This window comes from Neodiprion fabricii, chromosome 2 (assembly GCF_021155785.1).
Source record: "Neodiprion fabricii isolate iyNeoFabr1 chromosome 2, iyNeoFabr1.1, whole genome shotgun sequence".
Taxonomy (NCBI): domain Eukaryota; kingdom Metazoa; phylum Arthropoda; class Insecta; order Hymenoptera; family Diprionidae; genus Neodiprion; species Neodiprion fabricii.
This window is the reverse complement of record NC_060240.1, coordinates 15,476,103-15,500,050: the sequence shown is the minus strand read 5'-3', so window position 1 is coordinate 15,500,050 and position 23,948 is coordinate 15,476,103. Positions and strand designations below refer to the sequence as shown.

The 23,948-nt window shown below is 32.6% G+C and overlaps 1 protein-coding gene across 13 annotated transcripts in view; it reads left to right on the top strand.

The window, feature by feature from the left end:
- The window catches only part of LOC124175082 (CUGBP Elav-like family member 2), a 378,071-nt gene extending 357,374 nt beyond the window's left edge, over positions 1–20,697 (top strand). For 7 of the 13 annotated variants that reach the window (XM_046554952.1, XM_046554953.1, XM_046554958.1 and 4 more), the window contains 5 exons: positions 1,523–1,552; positions 3,784–3,906; positions 5,473–5,712; positions 5,954–6,096; positions 9,773–11,240. In XM_046554952.1, the coding sequence (XP_046410908.1) occupies positions 1,523–1,552; positions 3,784–3,906; positions 5,473–5,712; positions 5,954–6,081 (521 nt within the window). In that variant the 3' untranslated portion in view covers positions 6,082–6,096; positions 9,773–11,240. Of the gene's footprint in view, positions 1–1,522; positions 1,553–3,783; positions 3,907–5,472; positions 5,713–5,953; positions 6,097–9,772; positions 11,241–20,308 lie in introns of those variants that run through there. The other 6 variants (XM_046554961.1, XM_046554959.1, XM_046554957.1 and 3 more) reach the window with 3 other exon arrangements.
- The last annotated feature ends 3,251 nt before the right edge of the window (positions 20,698–23,948 follow it).

Sequence of the window (23,948 nt, the reverse complement as noted above, 5' to 3'; positions counted from 1 at the left end):
TTTGAAACATTGAAAAAACATTGTAAAAAGGTACTTTGCAAGGCTCGAAATATTTCAAACACATTGCTGTACTCTAACTCGACGCAATTTGAAATATTACAAAAACATTGCAGCAACGTAACTTCGCAAAGTTTGAAATATTGCAGTCACATTGCAAAAAGGTACCTACATACTTTGCAAGGTTTGCTCCAAATTTGGTTTTCGAGGTTATAAGAATTGACAATACATTATGTAGCAAATTAACTCCGCAGGACTCGCATACATAGTTCATACGAAGTAGATCAACAAAACTTTGCGATATTCCGATAAAATCTCTATTGAAATCAGAAAATCGATTGCTGTTGTAATTGTCTCAATATTTCCGCAAATCGGACGTTGCACATAGAACACGTATGATTGTAACGCGATTTCAATGGCAAATCCGCAACCTCTACGGCTGGCTGCAACGCGAAACTTGCACATTACGTAGAGATATGGCTAATTGGACGGCCCTCGAAAGTTTACAACAATTAATATCCCGCTGCAAATAATGAACCCCGTATCTCTGAACAACACCCCATCCCATCTCAACCCCCCTATCAAATACGTCTCTAACTCGTGGAAGTATTGTGTATTACACACAATGCATATATTTATTATTATTTTATACATATATACTTACATGTATTGTGTGTGTATAGATTATTACCTATACATATATATATATACACATATACGCATAGATAATAAATACAAATGTATTCATAATACATATCGAGCAATATTGTCAATACATAAATTTACATCTAAAGTGCATATTACATTATACCTAGTGGTATTTCAGCGGTTATAAAAACCGAATACATAACCATATTTTTTACGGCTATAACGTAACAAACATGACGCGAAATATTGACCGATGGAATTATGTTTACGGAATAATTATTATCGCTCACCCTATAATATTATGTATTAAAGTGTTAGAATAATGAATGAGACATTTTTTTTTTCTTTTTCAAATAATAACGACTCGTCTTATTTTATCGGTCTACTCGAGGATACTTTGAATTAGATTATCGCACCCCGAAAGTGTTGAAGCAACAAAAAGTGTGCGTTTAACCATTAACACGTTGTATTCACGTTCGTAAAATTTTACGTGCATCTTAATAACATAAAACTTCTAGTGGACGGTTTCCAACATCTTCGATGTGAAATAAATAATAAAAATAAAAATAACAACTAGACAGCCAATCGTCAATATCTTCAGTTTTCACATTATTCTTTATTTGTTTTAGATTCTAGTTTTTCATCTCGATTCTCATACCGCTTGGCAAACATTTTAGTTTTCGAATATCTTTGGAATTTTTTTTTTTTTTTTTTCTTTTTTTCCGAATGTCGAAATTATTTTTAAACCGTCCGTCATCGGTGCCTATAAAAATATTCAACATATACCCACTAATCTAGGCTTAAAAAATATACAACGTCAACCTAGATATAAATATAATTATATTTTAACGACTTGTTATATGTTTTCCGGATATAGCTGCGCTACTTGGAAAGACGGGAAGTACAGGTGAGAAGAAGTAGTACTTTGATTGTGTACCGAAATATAGTTACACGTCGAATGCATATCAACGTTATCAAGTCTATTAGTATTTTACACGTAGTGCAGCATGGGAACGGTGCATTGCACATGAAATACTTTCTGCATTGCAATTTTTATTTCGTGTTATTCTTTTCCTTTTTTCTATTTTTTTTTTTTTTTTTTTTCTTCTTAATTACAGTTAATCCAAAGCTTACTGTATTATTTAATTATCATGTATTATATGCATATACGTAAATTTTGGTATTGTGCTAATCTTTTTTTTTTTCTTCTCATCGGTGTTGCTAATTTATACGTAAATTACACGTTTTAATATAATCTTATACGTTATATTAAACTAAAAAAAAAAATGATATTAAACAAATTAGTAGAGGTGTTCTAAACCTTATTTCTAAGTTCTTTTTGACGACACTTACTTATTCTCATAGTTTTTTTTTTTTTTTCTTCATCTTCTCGTTCTCACACATTAGTTAATCCCGCTAAACAAATTGCTCGAAAATCAGTAATCACACGGACAATTATTCAACTAGTCCAATATGTTTTTTTTTTTTTTGCTCTCTCTCCTTCAATTGGGATAAAAATATTGTTCCTGCTTGAATTAATGTTACGGTCTTTTTTAAAGATAAGCGTATTATGAAATATTAACAACAATTTTGCAAATCTTTTGGAGAGTTTGAAAATGTTTATTTCTTGTACGTTTTTAAAAAATGTTATCTCACTATTTTATTTTTTAATCTCGCTTTTTTTTTAATTTATCGTTTTTGTCTTTTGTATTCATATTCAGCGCACGTGAAATAATTTCAATTCAAAATTTGTTCATTTCAAAGACTTGAGAGATTAATTTAAGGTCTGAGTAAATTTTTGAATTTATTTTTTGCTGTCAATTCCTTACTAAACGAGAATACACGAGCAACTTTTATTTTGTTAATACGATAGCAAAAATCATAGCCATACTTACCCGCACAATTGCCACGCTTTTAATATTCTACAATAACCCACTGCCATATAATTACAGTCTGAATAATTTATACACATAGCCACCGATAATTCGCCTGCTGCAATTTAAAGTTGAACGAAAATAGCGCCAAGTAACATTGCGCCGGCAATTAATTTCTAAACGAACTCTTCCATAAAATATGTATCACCGTCTTGAATCCGCAGCAGACTGGCTATACTTAGCATGGAACTTAAAAAATCAATTGATTCGTACGATTTCGCAGCAATTTCTTACTCGACTCGAAAGTTTATTTACTTTTCGTATAGCTAACGCCTGCAGACCGTTTGATCCACAATTAAGTTCTCCATTATCAACGCGTTGCTGCGGCCATTTTACATAACAATCGTTCTAAGCTACAGCTGCAATAATTGACTCGCTAGTTATTGGTAATCTAAATATTGCGCCGCGGAACAAATCATTCGCTATTTCCAATCCAATCTATCTCTTTATACAATTCACCTTCTGTTTATTCTAATCTGACGGGAATTCGTATATATTCGCCACAGTCTTGTTTTCATAACTTTCAAAGATCAGTTATAGGTCACGTTTACTTTGATTTTGTGTATTTATGTATTTATATATATATACTGATAAACGTGTGGTTCTGGTTTTTTAGTTTCTACTGTTATGACTACATATTGTGATTTAGTTTTGTTCAAATCACTGCACAAATCGTTGCTTTCGTTTTATGTTTTACGTAGATCGCATAGATGAATGATTTTCCTTTGTTTCTTTCAATATTTCTTCCCTGATGTTTTAAACGAGGGTCTTATTTGGATAAGCAGAAAGAACATTTTGAAATCTCGTTGAAAAGTTTGAAAATCTTAAAAATGGAACCTGATTTGTCGTTTTCAAATAGAGGTGAACAGAAAGGGTTTAAGAATGTTTCATCGGGTTTTCGTTTGTTGGCAGAAAATAAACTTGAGCTTCTTTTGTGCCAAAATTATAAAAATGAAACAGAAAAGAAGTCGAACATTTTTGCATGAACAATTGTTTCGTAAACGCCAATATTACGTAAACAAGGTAATGACGTAATTTCTCAATTCTCATAATTACTTTATGTATATGAAAAATATTTTCCATTTTTTTCACACATTTTGTGTTTTTTAAAACATTCTTCGAACAGAAATCTCACCCTGATTAGTTTTGGTATTTGCAAATAAGTCTAAACAAAAAAAATTCTAACTAATATACGTTATTCCAGGGTCGACGGGAGGCAACTTGAGTCCTGTGACGTCATTAGCGCTAAACTCCTTGACAGGAGCACCTCTCAACGGCCTCCAGGATTCCCTGACAAACGCTTATTCCAGCTTGCAGCAATACGCAGGTCAGTTGCATTATTTTTAATGGAAGCGATAACAATTTAAGTTTGGGAAACGCTTGTTTGATCAATATTAAGTAACGTTATCGAACACAGCTAACCATAATATTTAAAAAAAAAAAAAAATGTACGTCTCTTCAAATCGATATAAGACTCATCTCATAATAATGAAAATGACAGAATAATACATGCATTCCGAGATCTGATGAGAATATTTCGAATTAAAGCTCTCATTGGAAAGACAACGGTGACAGTGGAAAAGAAAGAGTTGCATAGTGAGTAATTACATCAAATGACCGTAGTTGCCATTATTTTTTTTCCTCTCATTTTCTAATTTTCTTTTTTTACGCCTACGTCGTCGCAACTTGTCGTCATATTTATTTTTGCCTGACGCGATTGAATTTATTATTTTATTTCATACATGGCTTTTTTTTTTTTTTACATTCTAATTTTCATGTGTGGGCTAGAGTTATTAGTGAAATGTGTAGTACAAATACCGTTCAAACAAATTTTCGATTGGACACATTTTAATGGAAATTAGTTTCCCCATGCCGTATTAGTAATAATCCGTCAGTAATAAGTCGTCAAGGTATCTTCGATATTCTGAATATGTTTTTTCTCGGTTAGATAGAGTCGAAGGTTTTTCTTTTTTTTTTTTCTTTTTTACGAGGCATGGAGTTCGACCAAGTGACAAAATGTTGACATCGGAATTAGATTTTTGTTTCCGCGTCTTCTTTCGTCGACTTTAGAAGATTAAATTTGATTAATTTCTGCATAATAACGACTTACTGTGTCAAACCAGAATTTGATACAACTTGACTCGACGAGTGACATACAAAATATACTCTAGACACTGCGGCGCCGATCTTGTGACGCGCAAAGATACATTTACTGAAAACCTAGCCAGGCACTTGGGCCAAAAGTGTGACAGTGATCGATTCGTAGAAAAAATATCTAACAAGTTTAAACAGATGTTGGATAAACGCGTTTGTGAAACACCCGATACATTGACTATACTTATGATATACGACTTTTTCTAAAAAAAAAAAAAAAAAAAACAATAAACAAATCACTAAGTTAAAAAGCCAAGCATTTGTGTAATTTTTCTGACTCTTACTTTATTATGTGTGTATGAATAATCATAGTGATTTTAATAATAATAATAAAAATAATAATAATGCATATAAAAATTTTATCGTTAGTAATTTTCAGCATGTGATAATATTATTTGTTTGATACCTCATTCGGCTGGTTGATAGTTATGATTATGGTGTAATAGCTAATTAGCACGCTTCGCAAGATTAAAGAGCGAATCTGGAATGAAAGAAATTTTTCGTCATAGTAGGCCAAAAACGAGATTTTACGCCCGCACCCTGATCTTGAAATTCCGTTTTATGCCTACCCGGGACGAAAAACATTGCTTGCATCACGGACATGACACTGCACACCCTCATGCAATCACACCGACTTACGGGCAGCGGATCGCACTAGGGTGTAAAACGTTACGCCCTTGATACGAAAATAGCTATTCTTCAGCATTTTCCGACCCTTCAACCGTTTTTCATTTTCCAGGGTTTCCGGCATTCACCGGCGCCGCTGCAGCTGCGGCCGCCGCGGCAGCGGCAGCTCAGAATTCCACTTCCGGTCCCGCCGGGAAACAGATCGAAGGCCCTGAGGGAGGAAACCTATTCATTTACCACCTTCCCCAAGAATTTAGCGATACCGATCTCGCATCTACTTTTCTACCGTTCGGCAACGTTGTTTCGGCGAAAGTTTTCATTGACAAGCAGACAAACCTGAGCAAATGTTTCGGTAAGTTCCATATTTAGACTTAAAACTCGTTTCTCACGTAATCTTTTGCTCCCGATCGATTCTCCGCAACGAAACTAAAACTTGGCACATTTCACGGCACTTTCTGATGCCTGATTCACGCGGACTCAGCCGGAAGCGATCAGCTGATCGCTCCAGCAGGCGCCATGTTTGCCAGGGTTGCTACAAAGCGGGAAGGTTTGAATCGCCCGATGTGAATGATAACGATTACTGTTAATTTCAGGCTTCGTGTCCTACGACAACGCGGCGAGTGCCCAGGCGGCCATTCAGGCGATGAACGGCTTCCAGATCGGCACCAAGCGACTTAAAGTACAGCTGAAACGGTCGAAGGAAGCGTCGAGGCCTTACTAACCGTCGTCGATTATCGTAGGTACCTTCCGCTACAACACAAATCACCCATCAAAACACGAGAAAAATATCGGAACAAGTCCCGAGCCATTAACGACAACTTTCTAAAAGAAAATTCTGACTGAACGATCAATATAGTAACAAGCAAACGCTTACAGAATGATTTTAGGTTAACTTTGAAAAGGTTGAAGCGAACGGAAAGAAATATTTTCATCAATTCATCTGGCGGGAAATTTTTCGTCAGACTTCTCAGGCCATTTCGCTTTTGCAAAAATGAAAAAAAAAAGATCACAATCAGATAACCACGAAACGTTGAAATTAGTTGCAATGGAAGTTTCAAAAAATTCGAAAATATTCTAAGATCATTTGGCTTCACGTTATTCCCAAACTTTTGCGAATCGGAGAGAAAAATTTCCGCCAGAGTCTGCATTTTTCTTTTACGGTTTTCAACACGCATGTTCAATTCATAATATTTCAATTCATGTTGAACGTGAAAAATGACCAAATTTTTCATTTTCTACTCCTTTCGTTTAAAATCATCTTTGAATTTATCAAAGATGTTGAGAATTTTACCAGTTTACAAAAGCGGTATATCAATAAAAAAAATTGAAACATTGCAAAGCTGAAAATAAACACGCGAGTTGTATTGTATAAGTGGGGAAACATCTTCTGGACTTCCATCTCGTTATTTTACTTCTCATATCTTATACTATTGGCCGGTATAAACTCTGGGTTTAGAATAGTCTAGTACGTTTCCAAAGACATTATTTATTATACATGGTAAATTATTTTTCCAAACCCGTAGAAATATTTACAGTTGTATAGCTAATCCCTTTTATCTCCTAAATGATATTAGTCATCGTTTGTACGAAAAACGAACTAGGGAAATTACAAACCGTATTATCGTTGCTGTGATATATCAGAGACAATTAATAGAACTTTATTAGAATCGAGTTCGTTAGGATATATATGTATTTATATATAAATGTTCAATTATCATAAAGAAAATCTCTTCAATTTCTAAATTCGATTTTTTTTTTTTTTTGTCATTTTTGGTTTCCTGATTTTTAAAACGCAACAGACGCTATTTTTGTCTAATTAGTATTTGAATAAATTGCGAATAAATTTACATGCGCGTTTACGATTATTTAAAACTTTTTACACGCGTGAAGATATTGTTATTTTATAAATATTTACAAAAAAATTTAATATAATACTCGTTACATGCATTACGCATAAAAACAGAACAGTTTTCATTTTATGCTGAATATATACGTATATTGTATATACATTTAGCATGCACACGAATTCACATTATATACATGTAACATTATACGTATGATTTTTCGTTCTTCAATGTTGATTTGTTGACTTCTTTTTGTCTTTTTGTAAATTACGTATATATATATATATTTTTTTTTCTTCCCATACAAAGACACATACAGTTTTTTTTTTTTTTTTTTTATGTAACGTTTAACTGTATTACGTCGTAGTTACGTGTCGTCATTAACGTTTTCTTAAGAGCTTAATTTATCACGCTCTTAAAATGTGTGGAGAACTTCATGTACCTATAAAGTGATATGCACTCAGTTGTGTCACCTTTGTACAAAGTATTATTATCGTTACTATTATTTTCACAGCTTTATCTTTGTATTCTTTTATTTGCTCATTAATTTTTTTCCTCTTTCTCTCGATAAATAACGCGTACTAGTCCTGAAATAATTTTTACCAACGATTTGTTGTTATTTACTTTTTATTTTGTTTCCGTTTTATCGTTGACAATTTTCTCACCCTTCGTGCCAACAAAGCTTGAGTTCCTGAGAATCATACACGTAATACGAATATTCATGCGTCACACTTTATCATTACACGCTCGTTACCAAATTATATAAAAATCAAAGGAAATGTGCGTACATACTACATATATATACATCTACATTATCACATTATGATTGATAATAATTATGCACTAGTTCTTGACGGAATGAGCTTAAAAAGTACGTTATTGGCTCGAATACTCGTTATAATTCAAGTATGTAAAATTATTTATTTATTTCATATTTACACTGCAGATTATTTAATATTATATAAATATACATATTTATATATGTATGTATTTATTTAATGTATTCTTATAGTATATATATATATATATATATATATATATATATATATATATATTATTATGTATAATATATATATACATATATTGAAAGTGAAGAAAAGGAGAGAGATGAAAAAAACACCATTCCTCCCTGCATAACTGTACCTATAATACGCCTTGCGAGTATTCTCGCAGTTGAAAACCATACAATATTTATGCCATTATATGGAAGATGTTATACATACGCAGGTAACATCTTGAATTGAAGGGAAAACTCGCAAGGCTTTGATATCTGTGTTCTAACTTAATACGTGCTTTCAGTGTTTTATATTTCGGCTCGTTTTAGGAGCTAGTGCACTGCCATGCGGCATAATATCAGAGTACAAACTCAAAAGACTGTTTGTTATATACACGTGTCACGTGATTATTATCGTTATTCTTATTATTATTTCTACTACTACTGTTTTTATTATCATCATTATTCTTACTATTATTGTATTATTATGTTATTTTCTTTCACCTAACGGGTTAATTAATTACGCTGTGAAGCTTTATTAGTTAGAACTAACACCGTCAAACGGAGGGGTGGTGTTGGACCACGGACATCGCCCATCAAAGGACCAAAAACTTGCAATTCGTCTATTTTTGTTGTCGAAGAGTATCGAATGAGAAAAGTCTGAAAATCATACCATATTGGGATCCAACATGCCAGAGTACGCTATCTTTTGGCAAAAGACTTTCAACTCAGAATTATGCAATCGTATTTAACATTTAAAGGGTTTTCTTGCCACTTTTTTCGACGTCATTCAACTTATTGTCACGAAATCAAAGCAAAGATAACTGCGGAAAATTTTTCTGCGATTCTGTGATGACGGCGAAATAATTAACTCAAAACGAACAGCTTTTCATTCGACCCTATTTTACCGGATCCCGATACCTTTTCGATATTTTCTCTCAAAGCGAGAGGTTTGAAGATGGTGCGATGCCTTGCAAGAGTACCTCTCAAATTTAAATCCAACGCGCGAGCCGTTCTCATCGTCACTGATCTTTCACAACTCGCGAAATAGCATTGAAAATTACAATATAACAAATCTCTTTATATCTCCATCGACAAAAAATTGAATCATCGAGTAATTTCTTCGTTTTACACTTCGGTACATTGGCTAAAAATCGTCGACCATCCGACGATCGCGAGCTGTTATTTTGGCGAGAATTTCATCAACTCCCGACCGTCAATTCACGTCGAATAAAGTCGAACAGTATTCTGTATAAACGAGGGAACATGTGCACCGAGTTCCGATAGATTTGAGCGATTATTCGAATCGTTATTCAGTTTCAAAGTTTCATGAGAGGTCCCGTATTTCAGCACGGAAGTCCAACATGGCGGCTGCACCAGGTGTCAGCTGACGCCTGAAAGGCGTGCGCTTCTTTATCCCGATAAATTAAATGAATGAAATTCTTGCGGCTGCGAGGCGGTTTTACTAATTTGCGTGAAAGATCGGAGAATTTTCGGGCCGGCTCGGAGCGGAGGTAAGGTTGTTTATTCAGTGTGGTGGTGACTAACATGTCCGCGTGTTGTTTGTGTGCCAGCAGGTGGCCTGTGACCATGTGACCATGTGACCATATATTCGACCGGAGTCGCCGCGCCATGTCCGTCTCAGTCAGTCACGATCAGTTTCTCAGTCAGTCTCGTATATGTGTCGGTGCCTATACATAATATATATATATATGTATATATATATACACACAATCACACACGCACACACACACACATACACAAAACCCTCAAAAACCTATACATATATATATATATATATCGAAACTCGCTCTCATCGTCCCTCGCTCGATATATAAATTCATTTTAATAACTCGTTCCCACCTTTTCCATATTCCATAGTCCCAAATTCACCCACATTGTAACAACTTGCACTTCACCATGCACCTGTCACCCTCGCCATTATATTATTATGTAGTTAATTATTCGAGTGATAGATGAATAATACACATTTCTGTTTGGTATGATTGTTCGTGTAATATTATCGCTGTAAAATAAAACGAGGTACTAAATCCGCAGATAAATGCGCAATTATGAGGAAACGTGAGCGAGGTGAGAAAAATTGAAAAGAAAAAATATAGAGTATCCTCTTTTTCGGTATATCATAGGATATCATTACAAATGATCCTAATCTTTTTCTACAAAACTTGCATATTTGTACGTGCATATACGTATATACGTGTATAAACAAATTTTTTATATATATAAATAGTACGTGTGTTTATGAATGTTATTCTGCACGAAACGCGGATTCAAAAAATTTTTTCGCACAACTACACTGAAAACAAACTACAAAACAGATAACGTGTAATATAATATTGATTATGTTCGTTGTAAATATGTGTGGTTATTATTATACGCGAGGAAAATACGTACATATTCGAAACGATGTACGAGAAACGAATACTAAACACACACACACACACATACACAAAATGTTACGAGCATTATTATTACACAATTACTGTTAAACATGCATGAAATTATGTGTACACCGTTATTATAAACTACGACTGGAAATTTATTTTTATCAAGTTAATATCGGAATTGAATATTTTTCGGGGTCGAAGGGGGAAGAAAAAAGGGAAGATTTACCTCTACGTCTTTATATCGTACGGTAACGAAAACGACAAAACGATGTCTGTGTATATAATATTTATGCATATACAGTTTAATTTATTCCCGTTTAATGATTGATTATGTATGAAGAGGCGTGGACGAAAATTAACAATAGTGATGACAAATTAATGATGAAAAAATTGTTATTGTGTATACATTACATATATACGTATAACCAATGCACAAAAATACACAACATGTATATGCGTGTGATTGCAAAGCGGCACTCGGATATCTCGTTCTAACATTTGTATACAAAGGAAACGAAATAAAAAAAAAAAAAGGAAAAGAATAAATAAATAAATGGAAATCATCGCGCATTAATGATTTCGAGAGTAAAAAAAAAAAAATAAAATGATTTATATACATATGTGTGTGTGTGTGTGTGTGTGTGAGTGTGTGCGCGTGTGTGTGTATATATATATATATATATATATATATATATATATATATATATATATATATATATATATATATATATATATATATATATATATATATATATACATACACGCACACATACATATAATATATAATATATATATAATATATATATATATATACACGTATACATATGTTATGTAATAAAATTAATCCACGTATAAGAGACACTTTTTTGTAAAGACTTTGTATAAGATTGTACCATATACATACCTACATAGATACATACATACACGTACAATTCTTATACACTATTATAGGTATAAATCATGCATCTGTTATATTCGACTATAGAATTGTGTAATCGTATATCTACATATATATATATATATATATACATATATGTATATATATATTATGTATATACAGGTGTGTGCGTTTATATAATGCGTTTGACAGTCGGTTTTTATATCATGCCTCTCAGTTTTTCAAGGAAAACGACAAAAAATAACAGCAACAAAAAAAAAAAAAAAAAAATAATAATAGAATTGAAAAGTAAACAAGAAAATACGTATTAACACGATTATAGACAGTCTTGTTCTATTTGTACAAACTTCACACACTTTGATTGAATAATTTCGATTGATTTGGTTGAAAAAAAGAAAAATTTCCATGAACTTATCGGCTGATTTGAACGGTTCAATTTTGGGCTAATTTTTTCATCCTCACTTCGCAAAAATTGAAGCATTGAATCGGAATTATTATATTATACATGCATAACTCGATTGATGGAAAAATGAAGAAAAAACTTATTGCCGTTTCAACTGACGTATTATATTATTACATGCTCGCCGTTTTGCCGCGATTCGCTTCATTAATATTCTATAAACATGAATAATTTACATTTTGCTTTTGCTTTGTGCACGGTAATTTTATTATTGTATTTTGTTTTTATTTCTTAGTTTACCAAAGTTGTCTATCGTTTCTTCTGCCTACTTTTTTCGTCATTTGACAACTTCTTTCTTTTGTGCATTTTTCTTTTTTTTTTTTTTTTTTTAATCAATTTTTTTTTTTCCGATCCCTTACGTATTACCAAGTGATTCGATTTTTGTACCTTATAGATTTTTATACGTCTTGGCACACATACCGTAATTCTCTTTTAAATATATACAATTCATATACATGTATATATATATAAATAGGCATATTTGATTTCACATTTTTTTTCCCCCTTCACCGTTATTCTATTTCCATGTATGCATATTTGTGTATTTTGAGAAGAAACGCAATATCCTAACAGCTGCAGCCGCGCATTAACGACAAACTTGACCCTTAATTGTCACAATTCCTAAGAATTTTACGACAGGGTCTATATTTCAAAGGGTCCATTGGACCCTAGGGTGAAAATGTGTGAATTTTTCCGAGAGTTTTCAATACTTTGTTATAAAAATTTTTCCACATGTACTTGAATAATTTTTCTGGAAGATTGCGCGGTGTAACTTCGATCTAAACTTCTAAAAAAATCAGATTCCACTTCGAGCGAGGTCATATAAATGTTTTCGATAAAAAATCGTCTGGGGTCCAGTGGACCTCGTGTGGCATTTAAGAGTTAAGTCCTTATTTCACCATGAATATCTGTTTGTGGCTGGGTGCAAACTATTTTTTTTTTTTTTTGTTATTCTTTTCATTTGTTTCGTTGTCAACATTTTATTTCTCCCTTTTTTTTTCTACTCGTTATCGAAACTATAATGTACAGAATTGATTACCAGTGATTTGATATCTAATTCGCTACGCTTTATCGATAGTTTGAAGTGTGCATTTTCTTTCCTTTCTTTCTATTCTCGTGCTACACAAAATATGTTGTTTTCTTTTTTATCGACGTTGTTTTTTTTTTTTTTTTTTTTTTGCCATTCACCTCACGATTGTAATAATTGCGCGTGAAATTCTAAACTCTCATCGGATTATCCATAGACTAACTGAAAATCGATAGTGAGGAAAAAAAAAAACAAAAATCGAGAACGTGAATCTTACGATAAACGTGACATTTATAATCGCAATCGCGGTTGCAGCGGGATTAAATTTCATGTATAAATATTCGGCTAGGCGAAGGCTGAGAGAAGCTTCGAGCAAGATACCAAAGACGTGTCTTAACCGATGTACTTATAATATTAAATGATGTACTGCATTACATGTAAATTGTTAACATACGACTAATCAGCTCACGATAATTCAAGTACGAGTGTCTAATAGCGATGGATATAATGACGATTGATACACAATCAAAGCACACAAAATAGAGCCTAGTCAGAAATTTATTATTATCATTATCATAAATATTATTTGTCGTTATTACTACGTACGACTATAGTTATTATTATTATTGTTGTTATTATTATTATTATTATTATTATTATTATCAATATCATTATTATTTTTATGTTATTATTGTTATTAGTATTGATGTTTATCCTATATTTCTATACTTACGAAAGGATTATAATGCAAAATTGTAATCAAGCCGTTGCACCTCAATCTACATATTTTTCTCCTCTTGTCATCTCGTTTCGAACATGTTTTGTTCATTGTCATTGCGGAGAAGTGAGAAAAATTTTGAAACATTTTATGTGTAAAAGTGTAAAAATCGGCGAGATGAAGCTTTGAAGTCGTATTTAACCACTTGACTCGGAATTATACTGATAAAATTTACGAAAGAGGGATTTGCAAGGAAAAAAAAGAAAAAAGAAAAAAAAAAATTTTGATCCAAATCGCTGTTTAACGTCGACGCGAAATCCATCTATAATCATTCATCAACGAAGAATGTACTTAATAATTTTATATGTATGGACATGCGTCTGTATATACTTATACATTTATATACTTTTGCCAGTTTTCTTCCATATGAGATCTAACAACATTTTGTGATTAACATTTTATCCAGCTCGAAAAAATCGGCAAATAAAAAGTTAATTTGTATTTTTTAAACGTACCTCCTATATGTATATGTATGTATATGCGAGTCCATGATCTTCATCTTCTTTGTCCCTTTTTCATTTCTGTTTCACTTTTTCTTTTTTTTTTTTCTTTCTCTCTCAAGCTAGCAAAGAATTTCTTATAAATGTAGCAAACAAAATCGAATTTTTGTTCCTGAAAGTAAAATTTATTCATTCCTTTATCGTATTATAAATAAATTGTGTGTGTTTTGCATAGAACATCGCGACGATTCTAATGACGTTGATTTATAATATTATACGCTTGTTTCGGTCGCTTAAGCACAAAACGAAACTAAACAGCAAACATAACTGAAATGAAACCCCACATTATTATTATTAATATTCTAATCTTATGCATTGAACTCTGTAATATTATTTCAGTACTATTCATATCCATATTATTATTACTTTATTATTATTATTATTATTACTGTTATTATTATTATTTTCAATTATTACATAACTTTATTAATTACATATGTCATTGTTATTATTATTACCATTATTGTAGGATGAAAATATTGAGTATGGCGTTGAATTCTTGTTACCAATTGTTTCATATTTCATAAGCTATTATTATTATTATACATATATAATATAAATTTATAGGTACGTGTGAAATTGATTATCTTACGTCTTGGTCAAACATCGAAGCAGCTAGAGAGATTTTTTTTTCTAAAGAATCTAGTGAAATTTACAATTCTTTGTACGTTATGTATTATCCATTTGTTTACACGTTACGTGTTTTTTTTTTCTCGTCTTTGCTGCAATATTCGTTATGAATATAGTTCTACAATGTATGCATTATTCGTTTGGACATTATTAGCCAATTACATTTCGTCAAAACTATTATTATTATTATTATTATTATTGTTATTATTATTATTATTATTATTATTATTCGCATAACTAAAATTTATTTGTTTTATTTTCTGTTTTGTAGAATGTTTATTACTTTTTTTTTTCATGTATAGCATTTGATGCTTGTACCTCTATATATTATATAGATAATATAATTATATGTATATGTCGGGCAGTGGAATATCCGGAATATATTTAGTATATCAAAACACGATTCGCCTATTGTTAGAAGACAAAAATTAACCGATAATCAAAATACATTAATAATCAATAGGCTTGTATATTCAGTCCGTCGCAGTTAATTCGCCAGAATCATCATTACGATGGTGTATTGAAGAAAAATAAAAGAAAAAACAAGCACGACTTACATTCTATTATGCGCTTGCCGTGTTTATTATATATATATATATATATATATATATATATATATATATAATACATAGTTTAACCAAATATATTGTATTGCTTATTCTGGTCTCCTTCAACCAAATAATACCTAGATATCGGTTTAGAAATACAGAAAAGATTTTTAAAAAATTAAAGAAAAGTGTATAAATCTCGGATCATTCCACTGCGCTTCGGTTTTAAAACAGCCGAGTTGACGTATTTCTTGGTGCTCGACAATTTGCACAAGACTCACTTGTTAGTCTGGGTAATTTGGGAATCGTGTGTACTTTTTGTAGATGCATTAATCGTAGAGCACTCGGATTTATATGAATCACGTCGGCTCAGAGCTGCGGATCGGTCAGTATGAGGCGTGTGTCAAATGTCAATATATTATATTTATTTTGTTGGTTCAATTATCACATTGATTTTTATTATTTTTACCACCCTAATTTCAACAGTTCCAATTTCCCCTCTCACCCTTCCTTACAGACCAATTATTTGCTATAGTTAGAATTTCACGAATTCATATTCACGGTGTACTCGGACCTCAAGTCGATTTATATTAAATACTTCCCAGTCTGAATTGTACGCTCTGTTAGACGCAGAATATTTTCGGGTGTAAAGAGCAAATTTAATCACGAAAGACCCATTCTGGTAACCTAAATCGAACCCAGCTTTGTTTTCCATACAAATTTAGCGCCATCCGCCATTGCAGAAAGTTCGTTCTACTATTTTTCGCATTACCGACTGAGTTCTCACCGATGAAGCAAGAAAATTTTAATCGTTGCAAAGTGGATTTGAAAAATTCGAAACAATTATTCTTCTATAAATATAGGCGTATAATTTTTTTTCTCAACATTCGAAATTTTATCGGATAATAATATAACAGCATTGCGCAATTTACAGAAGATAATAAAGTTCTTTTTATCGACCTTTATTTGAGAATGATTTTCAAAATTAATTTTTTCTGTAGATAAGATTGACCTTCTGATGTATTTACTTTGTGAGATATATTTTGTTTTCTTTAATGGCACTACAGTCTTTTTTAAATCTCTTTAGTTGTTATAATTTTGTTTTTTTTTTTTTTTTATTCTTCTCTCCAAAAACCAAATCATAAATATTTAAAAACTTTCTAGTATGAATTCCTGCAACAGAAAAAAAATTTGCGTAGTTTTGATTTTCCTATTCTCCAGTTGTGGTGAGTGATTGAATTTTTGTTTCCAGATGTTTTACAAAGTTTAAATGTTTACATACCGATTAATTGCACGTTATTTTTACAACAGTTTTCGGAATGTTTTACACTCCGAATTCTGCAAGAAAAATATTCGTTAAACAGCATAAACCCATTTATCTTTGTTACACCAGTCGATTAACACCGTGGCGGGATTGCAATGCATGAAATAGCTACATTGTTAATTTTAGCACGTGTATAGATAACAAATGTGGAATTATTTGAAGACGTTAAGAAACGGGACTTCATATTCCATCATTTCATGGAAAGATACCGAATGACTGTACGTGACGTGAAACGAATTTGAGTCTTCGATTATTCCCAATTCCAAAAGTCTCAGCTGAACCGTTCAGATGATAAAATTGTTCGTCCTAGAAACTTCGGAAACTTAAAAGAAAATTGGCCAATATGAAATCGGTAAGAATCATACAATCTCTAATAAAACTAAGTTTGAATTTTACTAAAGAAATATTCACAGCTATTCCCTTATCAGTATTCGGATTTTTTTTTTCATGAGATAAAAGAAATAGAAAGAACAAATTGATGATTGTGTGTAAATAATATATCTTAAGTTCGAAAGCTACTCGCATAGTTTAAATTTGTGATCTAACTGCCTAGAGGCACGATCTAGGGGTATTTATGACGTGTACACATAATCTGGATCATTTAATTACATACTTTTTAATGTAAGCTTTATAAGCTATAAGTATGGTAATAATAATAATTATATAAATACTTGTGATCTGTGGTAATATGTAACGATTTAAACAGTCTTTGATAATCCGATCGCGTTCACGTCGATAAGGTAGAATATCTGATACTGATCGATCGATCAATTATTTGGCAATGTCACCTACAGAGGTCCACGCAACGCTGCTAATCGTTGAATATTCTTCGACGAACCCATTTCGAAAAGAAAAACCTAGATATGCATGAAAAAATCAAAATGGCGCATCATTAATATTTCAGTTAGATGTTTACGATGATAACGAAGATATTTTCACTGGGTTTAGATATAATCGAATTACTACTTCAGTTCAACCCTTCACATAAAAATTCACAGAAATAATCAACAAAACACACAACCTTAAATAAATGAATTTTAATCAAATTCGAACCCACCGGCTAGATATATATTGTCAAGGGAAAAAATTTGTATCAAGTCTAGAATGAGAATGAAAAATTGAAAATGTGATATATTCAACGAATCGTCAGCGACATTGTGCCGCGAACGCGTGAAAATGGGAGGAAAAAAAAACGATGTAAATAAACTTTATATACTATTGAGTATGATGATTAAGAATTAAGAATTGTGGCCACATGTAAAGGATCGTGTGTACGATATGAAACCTCGTTGTTAATGCGGTTATCATAAGTTTTCTCGTTCATTTTTTCTTTATATATATATTTTTTTTTTTGTTTTTCTGCAAACTTTGTATCATAATTGCCATGTGAAAGATGGATATGCTTGAATCTTTTCAGCCAGGTTATATTATATAAATATATATAATATCTATATATATTTATACACATACGTACATAGATATGCATTTACCGAAAGGATTCCTTGAGGCTGCAGCCAGCAGGGTGACACTCGATGCTTTATTACACAACGCTTATTCCACAATCTATTGCAAAACATTACCACTTGAATCGAGCCCTTTGAGGAAATAACTAAAGATTAGTAGAACTTTTGAGTTTTCCCCCACGTTTGTTGGTAACACAATTCTTTCGCAGCGCGCTCTCGGCATAAAAAATGCAAACATATTTCCATTATTTGTTATTATTGTTTTAATCAGTGGTACCACTCCTACCAGTCAATTTTCTTTTCGACATGTGTTTTTGTCGTTGTGGTAATAAAATGTTATAAGTTTTCAAATACGAAAGTGGAAGAGGAAACTTGCGTCACCCTGCTGACAATGAATGCAGCGATGCAGACGATGCCTCGCCGGCAGATAGGCAACCGAAGTTACATCTCACACGCGGTCAATATCACCGATGTAACTCCGGTTGCCTATTTGCCGGCGATGAGTCATTCGTATCGTTAATTTTCAAGAAATCCTCCCGGTATAGGTTCAATGATTGTTATAACTGTTTGTATAACGTCAAACGCAAAGATTATATTATATAGAATATATAAGTTGCGTGAGAAATAGATGAAAGAAATTGCATAAGGGTTGAGTAAATTTAATGTAGGTAAAATATAGCGATGAATTATATTCAACGCCTCATCAGTCGTTTGCTTTTCTTAGTCTATACATTTTTTTCTAATTATTGTATAAGGTTCATAAAGTCAAAAACCGTCGACTGAATATCAAACTGCAAAATACAAGGTACTGAATGTGACTATAAAAGAATTGAAACATTCTTTTATGTATGTTTTGCCATCTATTATATTGCAATGAATAATATTGAATAAGTTTCAAAGTAACTAAACATTCTCAAATCGTAATAATCTAACTAGAATGAAACTATTTCAGAATATCTGGACAATATTGAATTGGAATTAAAAGTAGCCGTAGTAAATTTTCAAAGGATTACAATTAACTCCAGTGTTTCGTTTATGCATATAAATAAAATATTTTCAATTTCTTTGATGTAATTTTTATATTCGAATTTGACAGAAAAGAAGAAGACTTTGAGTGTATCATACTTGCGGCTGTATTTAACGACGGTATAACAAAGTAAAAAATAGCATAGATGAGAAAAGCAAACTTAGTCAAGTCGTAATAGGATTTCACCTGGACATAATTACGGGGTACAATTTTTTTTAGACTTAGGAGGGGGTGGTCGGTAGTGTAAATTTCGATTTTCGGAAAAATCTCCCCATTGCGTTTACCGCCATCTTGATTCAAAGGGGGATTTTTGTTTGTCGAATAACTCGCTTATTTTCAACTTTAGAGTGAAATTGATAATAACCAAAGTTGTGCAAAATGTAATTCTCCATGAGTTTGGTACTCATCATTTTTACCCTAGTATGTATATTTGTAGAGTTAGGCTGCATATAGGAGTGAAAATTTTTTTTTTTTTTTAAATTGTCTCGTATATTATCAAGTTCCAGGCAAAAATGGTAACAAATAATCAGATACGGAATTTTATTTCATTCAACTTTGAATCTTACCATTTCTACCTTATGATGATTTCCCTATGAGCTACTTTTACGATGAACTCAATAATACAGGAAATAACTTATAATAAAAAATGTCCACCCCTTGAATTAAATATATGTCTAAAAAATAAAATTCTGTACCTGATTATTCCTTACCATTTTTACGATGAACTTGATAATAAACGAAATGGTTAAAAAAAAACATTTCTTACCCGTATTTGTAGTCTAACTCTAGAAATATCGATCATAGCGTAAAAATTATAACCAACAAACTTGTGAGGATTTATATTCCCTCCAACTTTGATTGTTATTATTTTTATCCTAAGGTTAAAAGTAAGCAATTTATGTAAATAACAAAAATACCCCTTCAAATCAAGATGGCGGCAAACACAATGGGGGGAATTTTCCCGGAAGTCAAGACTCACACTACCAACCACCCCACTCTAATTGCGTAAAAAAAATGTTTTAAATCGCACCCCCTAATTATTTCCAGATGGACCGATTTTTAGACCTATGTCGACTGGACCAACTGAAACGAAGGTGACCTGCACCAAGTGCATGATTTTATATAGCGTAATATAATACCTGTATCAATAGGCAAACTGGAGAGACATGTATGTATAATTAATTATTGATATTAATATGCATTGAATATTAATATGTGATGATTTATATATAGGTGTATATGTATATATACATACCTTTATATAGGTACGTATGTCTTCGGAGAAGCCATATTACATAGGAATCACCGTAGATTAAAAATTAACGATTTAGATTTTGTATATTGCGTGCAGCGGGAGTAATATAGACGTGTGATATAAAATGTGTGCGCAATGGCGCCTTAGTTAGGGCAGCAAGTTAATAAATCGTATTTTGAAAGTAAAACTTGATCGATACACCTTTACCCTCACAATTATCCGCCTGCACCTCGTCACAAAGTCTCCGAAAAAAAATCCTCATGGTTATCCTAATGCTTGCTATTTATCTTTGGGAAAGCATACGCGAATAATAGGAGAAGAAGAAGAAAAAGGAGAAGAACTGGAGACTGCAACAAGGTGAGGACATTCCATTTTTTTCGATTCACTTTTAAACTAGTCCGAGAACTTGGCAATAATTGGAATATTCTTTGTTCGTGAATTCTATTGCAGGTAATAATTATACGTTGACATCGTCGGTGAAGATGTTCAAAACCCAATAAGTTATTTTTTTCGCAAGTATCTCAATGCATTCGTCTAGGCGTAGACTGATAAATATAAAGACAGTTGTCCTGATGTGCTTTGGTGTGACAACCGAAAATCGTTGTGCGCTTGCACCCCTTGAGATGCTGGCTACATTCACCCTCCGAGTAACACAGTCTTCGCAATAGTGAGCCCAAGCCAGTACTAAATCTGTGTGTACTTACCGACTTGTCGGCGATACAAGAAATTAATAATGAGAATAAATTTGTTCCGAGATTCGTAGCAAAACAGTGATTCAATCAAAGTATAGGAACCCGAGAGAAGAATGTACACATAGATCATAATTAATAATAGATCAGATGTAATAATGATGCAAAGACCAAAAAGTATACATGTATATGCGGTGCATGTACGATATTAGTATACGTATATGATCCATTTACGATTAATACGTGATGCATACTGTAAATTTTATAATTTTCCAGAACAATAACTAGATTACCTACTATTGTAAGTCTATAATATAAAAATAAAAGAATTATTCATTTCGAAATGGGATTCCGTTCGAAACGCGCTCAATGTATTCCACAACATTAACATTCATAATTATTCTAAGAACTTTTCATTTGCTCTCTCGATCTTGAATTTTCGTAGACATAGAATCGAAACGCTATTTTAGCTGGTCGCAAGTGAAGTATCTGCGTTGGGTGGAGGAGCAGAATCGTTTTTCGAAAAGTATTCGGATGAAAAAAAATTCAGAGTAACTGTAATACATCACGGATGCGCTAATTTTGAACGAGATGAAATTGATGCTTCGTATATGAGACAGAATTTGACGCTGCGTAGTGATTTAAAGACCTAGAAAGGTGATAGGGAGAGAAAGAACGACGCTTCTTAACACTTCGAGTGTATTTTAACACACATTTGAAAGATACGAGCGAAATCTTTCATCATCCAACTGTCGCAGAACGGCAGCGTTATTAGCCGACCCGTTCACTGAAGAATATATCTTCAGTCAACGGCCGACCATCGAAGGGCCTGGCTGCTTGAGTCTGGAATCGGCAGAAGAGATGAAGTGTGTATTTCTTGTATGAAACGTGAAAACTAAAAGCATTATACATCATATCATATCATCATACATCGTACATCATACATCATCACACATAGTATTAGTGTTTAATACCAAAGTTTGGATGTCGGATGTTCAGAAAGTGACGTTACCGATCTGAAATCAGCTAGCCGAATTCCTCAGTCTCGAAACAACCGCGCAGTAGAGCGGACGTATGAGAGTCGCGCTCCGCAAATTTCGAGTACCGGGTTCTCAACCTCCCGGATCCCGCGTTTCGGGTCCGCTACGTATTTCGAGTACCGGGTTCTCAACCTCCCGGATCCCGCGCTTCGGGTCCGCTACGCGGTGAAACTCGACTTCCAGGATAAGCGCACCGTGGTTCCTGGTTCGTGTTTACAATAAATTATTTCAATTCGTTTTTCGCGCAATCCCAAATTCGGTAGCTGTCAGTCCGCTAATAAAATTTCTCGACTTCCAGGATAAGCGCTCCGTGGTTCCTGGTTCATGTTTACAATAAATTATTTCAATTCGTTTTTCGCGTAAGCCCAAATTCGGTAGCTGTCAGTCCGCTAATAAAATTTCTCGACTTCCAGGATAAGCGCTCCGTGGTTCCTGGTTCATGTTTACAATAAATTATTTCAATTCGTTTTTCGCGCAATCCCTAATTCGGTAGCTGTCAGTCCGCTAATAAAATTTCTCGACTTCCATGATAAGCGCTCCGTGGTTCCTGGTTCATGTTTACAATAAATTATTTCAATTCGTTTTTCGCGCAATCCCAAATTCGGTAGCTGTCAGTCCGCTAATAAAATTTCTCGACTTCCAGGATAAGCGCTCCGTGGTTCCTGGTTCATGTTTACAATAAATTATTTCAATTCGTTTTTCGCGCAATCCCAAATTCGGTAGCTGTCAGTACGCTAATAAAATTTCTATAACTTTATAATTTTCTCATAATCTTTTTGGTAGAATGTGTCGATAAAAAAATTATATTAATCCTCACACATTATTTTTGATTTGTTCTCATGCTGAAAATATTTATTAGTATTCGAGGTATAACTCGAGGTGGTTGGCGGTGGTCGTTGGGGGTGGTTGGGGGTGGTTGCGGGTAATCTCGGTGATTCAGGAGGAGGAGGACGAGGATTTGTGCTGGGTGAGTAAAACACTTTTATAACATTTGATGGCAATTGTAATTATATTTCATCTGAAATATTACAAACTTGTCGCGTTTACAATAAATTATTTCAATTCATCTTTCGTGCAAGCACATATTCAGTAGCTGTGAATAATCTTCTACAATTTATTATATTATTAATTAATTAATTAATATTTTTATAATTTTTAATGGCAATTGTAATTATATTTCATCTGAAATTTTACAAACTTGTCACGTATACAATAAATTATTTCAATTCATCTTTCGTGCAAGCACATATTCAGTAGCTATGAATAATCTTGTACAATTTGTTATATTATTAATTAATTAATTGATCTTCTTATAATTTTTAATGGCAGTTGTAATTATATTTCATCTGAAATATTACAAACTTGTCACGTTTACAATAAATTATTTCAATTCATCTTTCGTGCAAGCACATATTCAGTAGCTGTGAATAATCTTGTACAATTTATTATATTATTAATTAATTAATTAATATTCTTATAATTTTTAATGGCAATTGTAATTATATTTCATCTGAAATTTTACAAACTTGTCACGTATACAATAAATTATTTCAATTCATCTTTCGTACAAGCACATATTCAGTAGCTATGAATAATCTTGTACAATTTATTATATTAATAATTGATTAATTAGTATTCTTATAATATTTAATGGCAATTGTAATTATATTTCATCTGAAATATTACAAACTTGTCACGTTTAC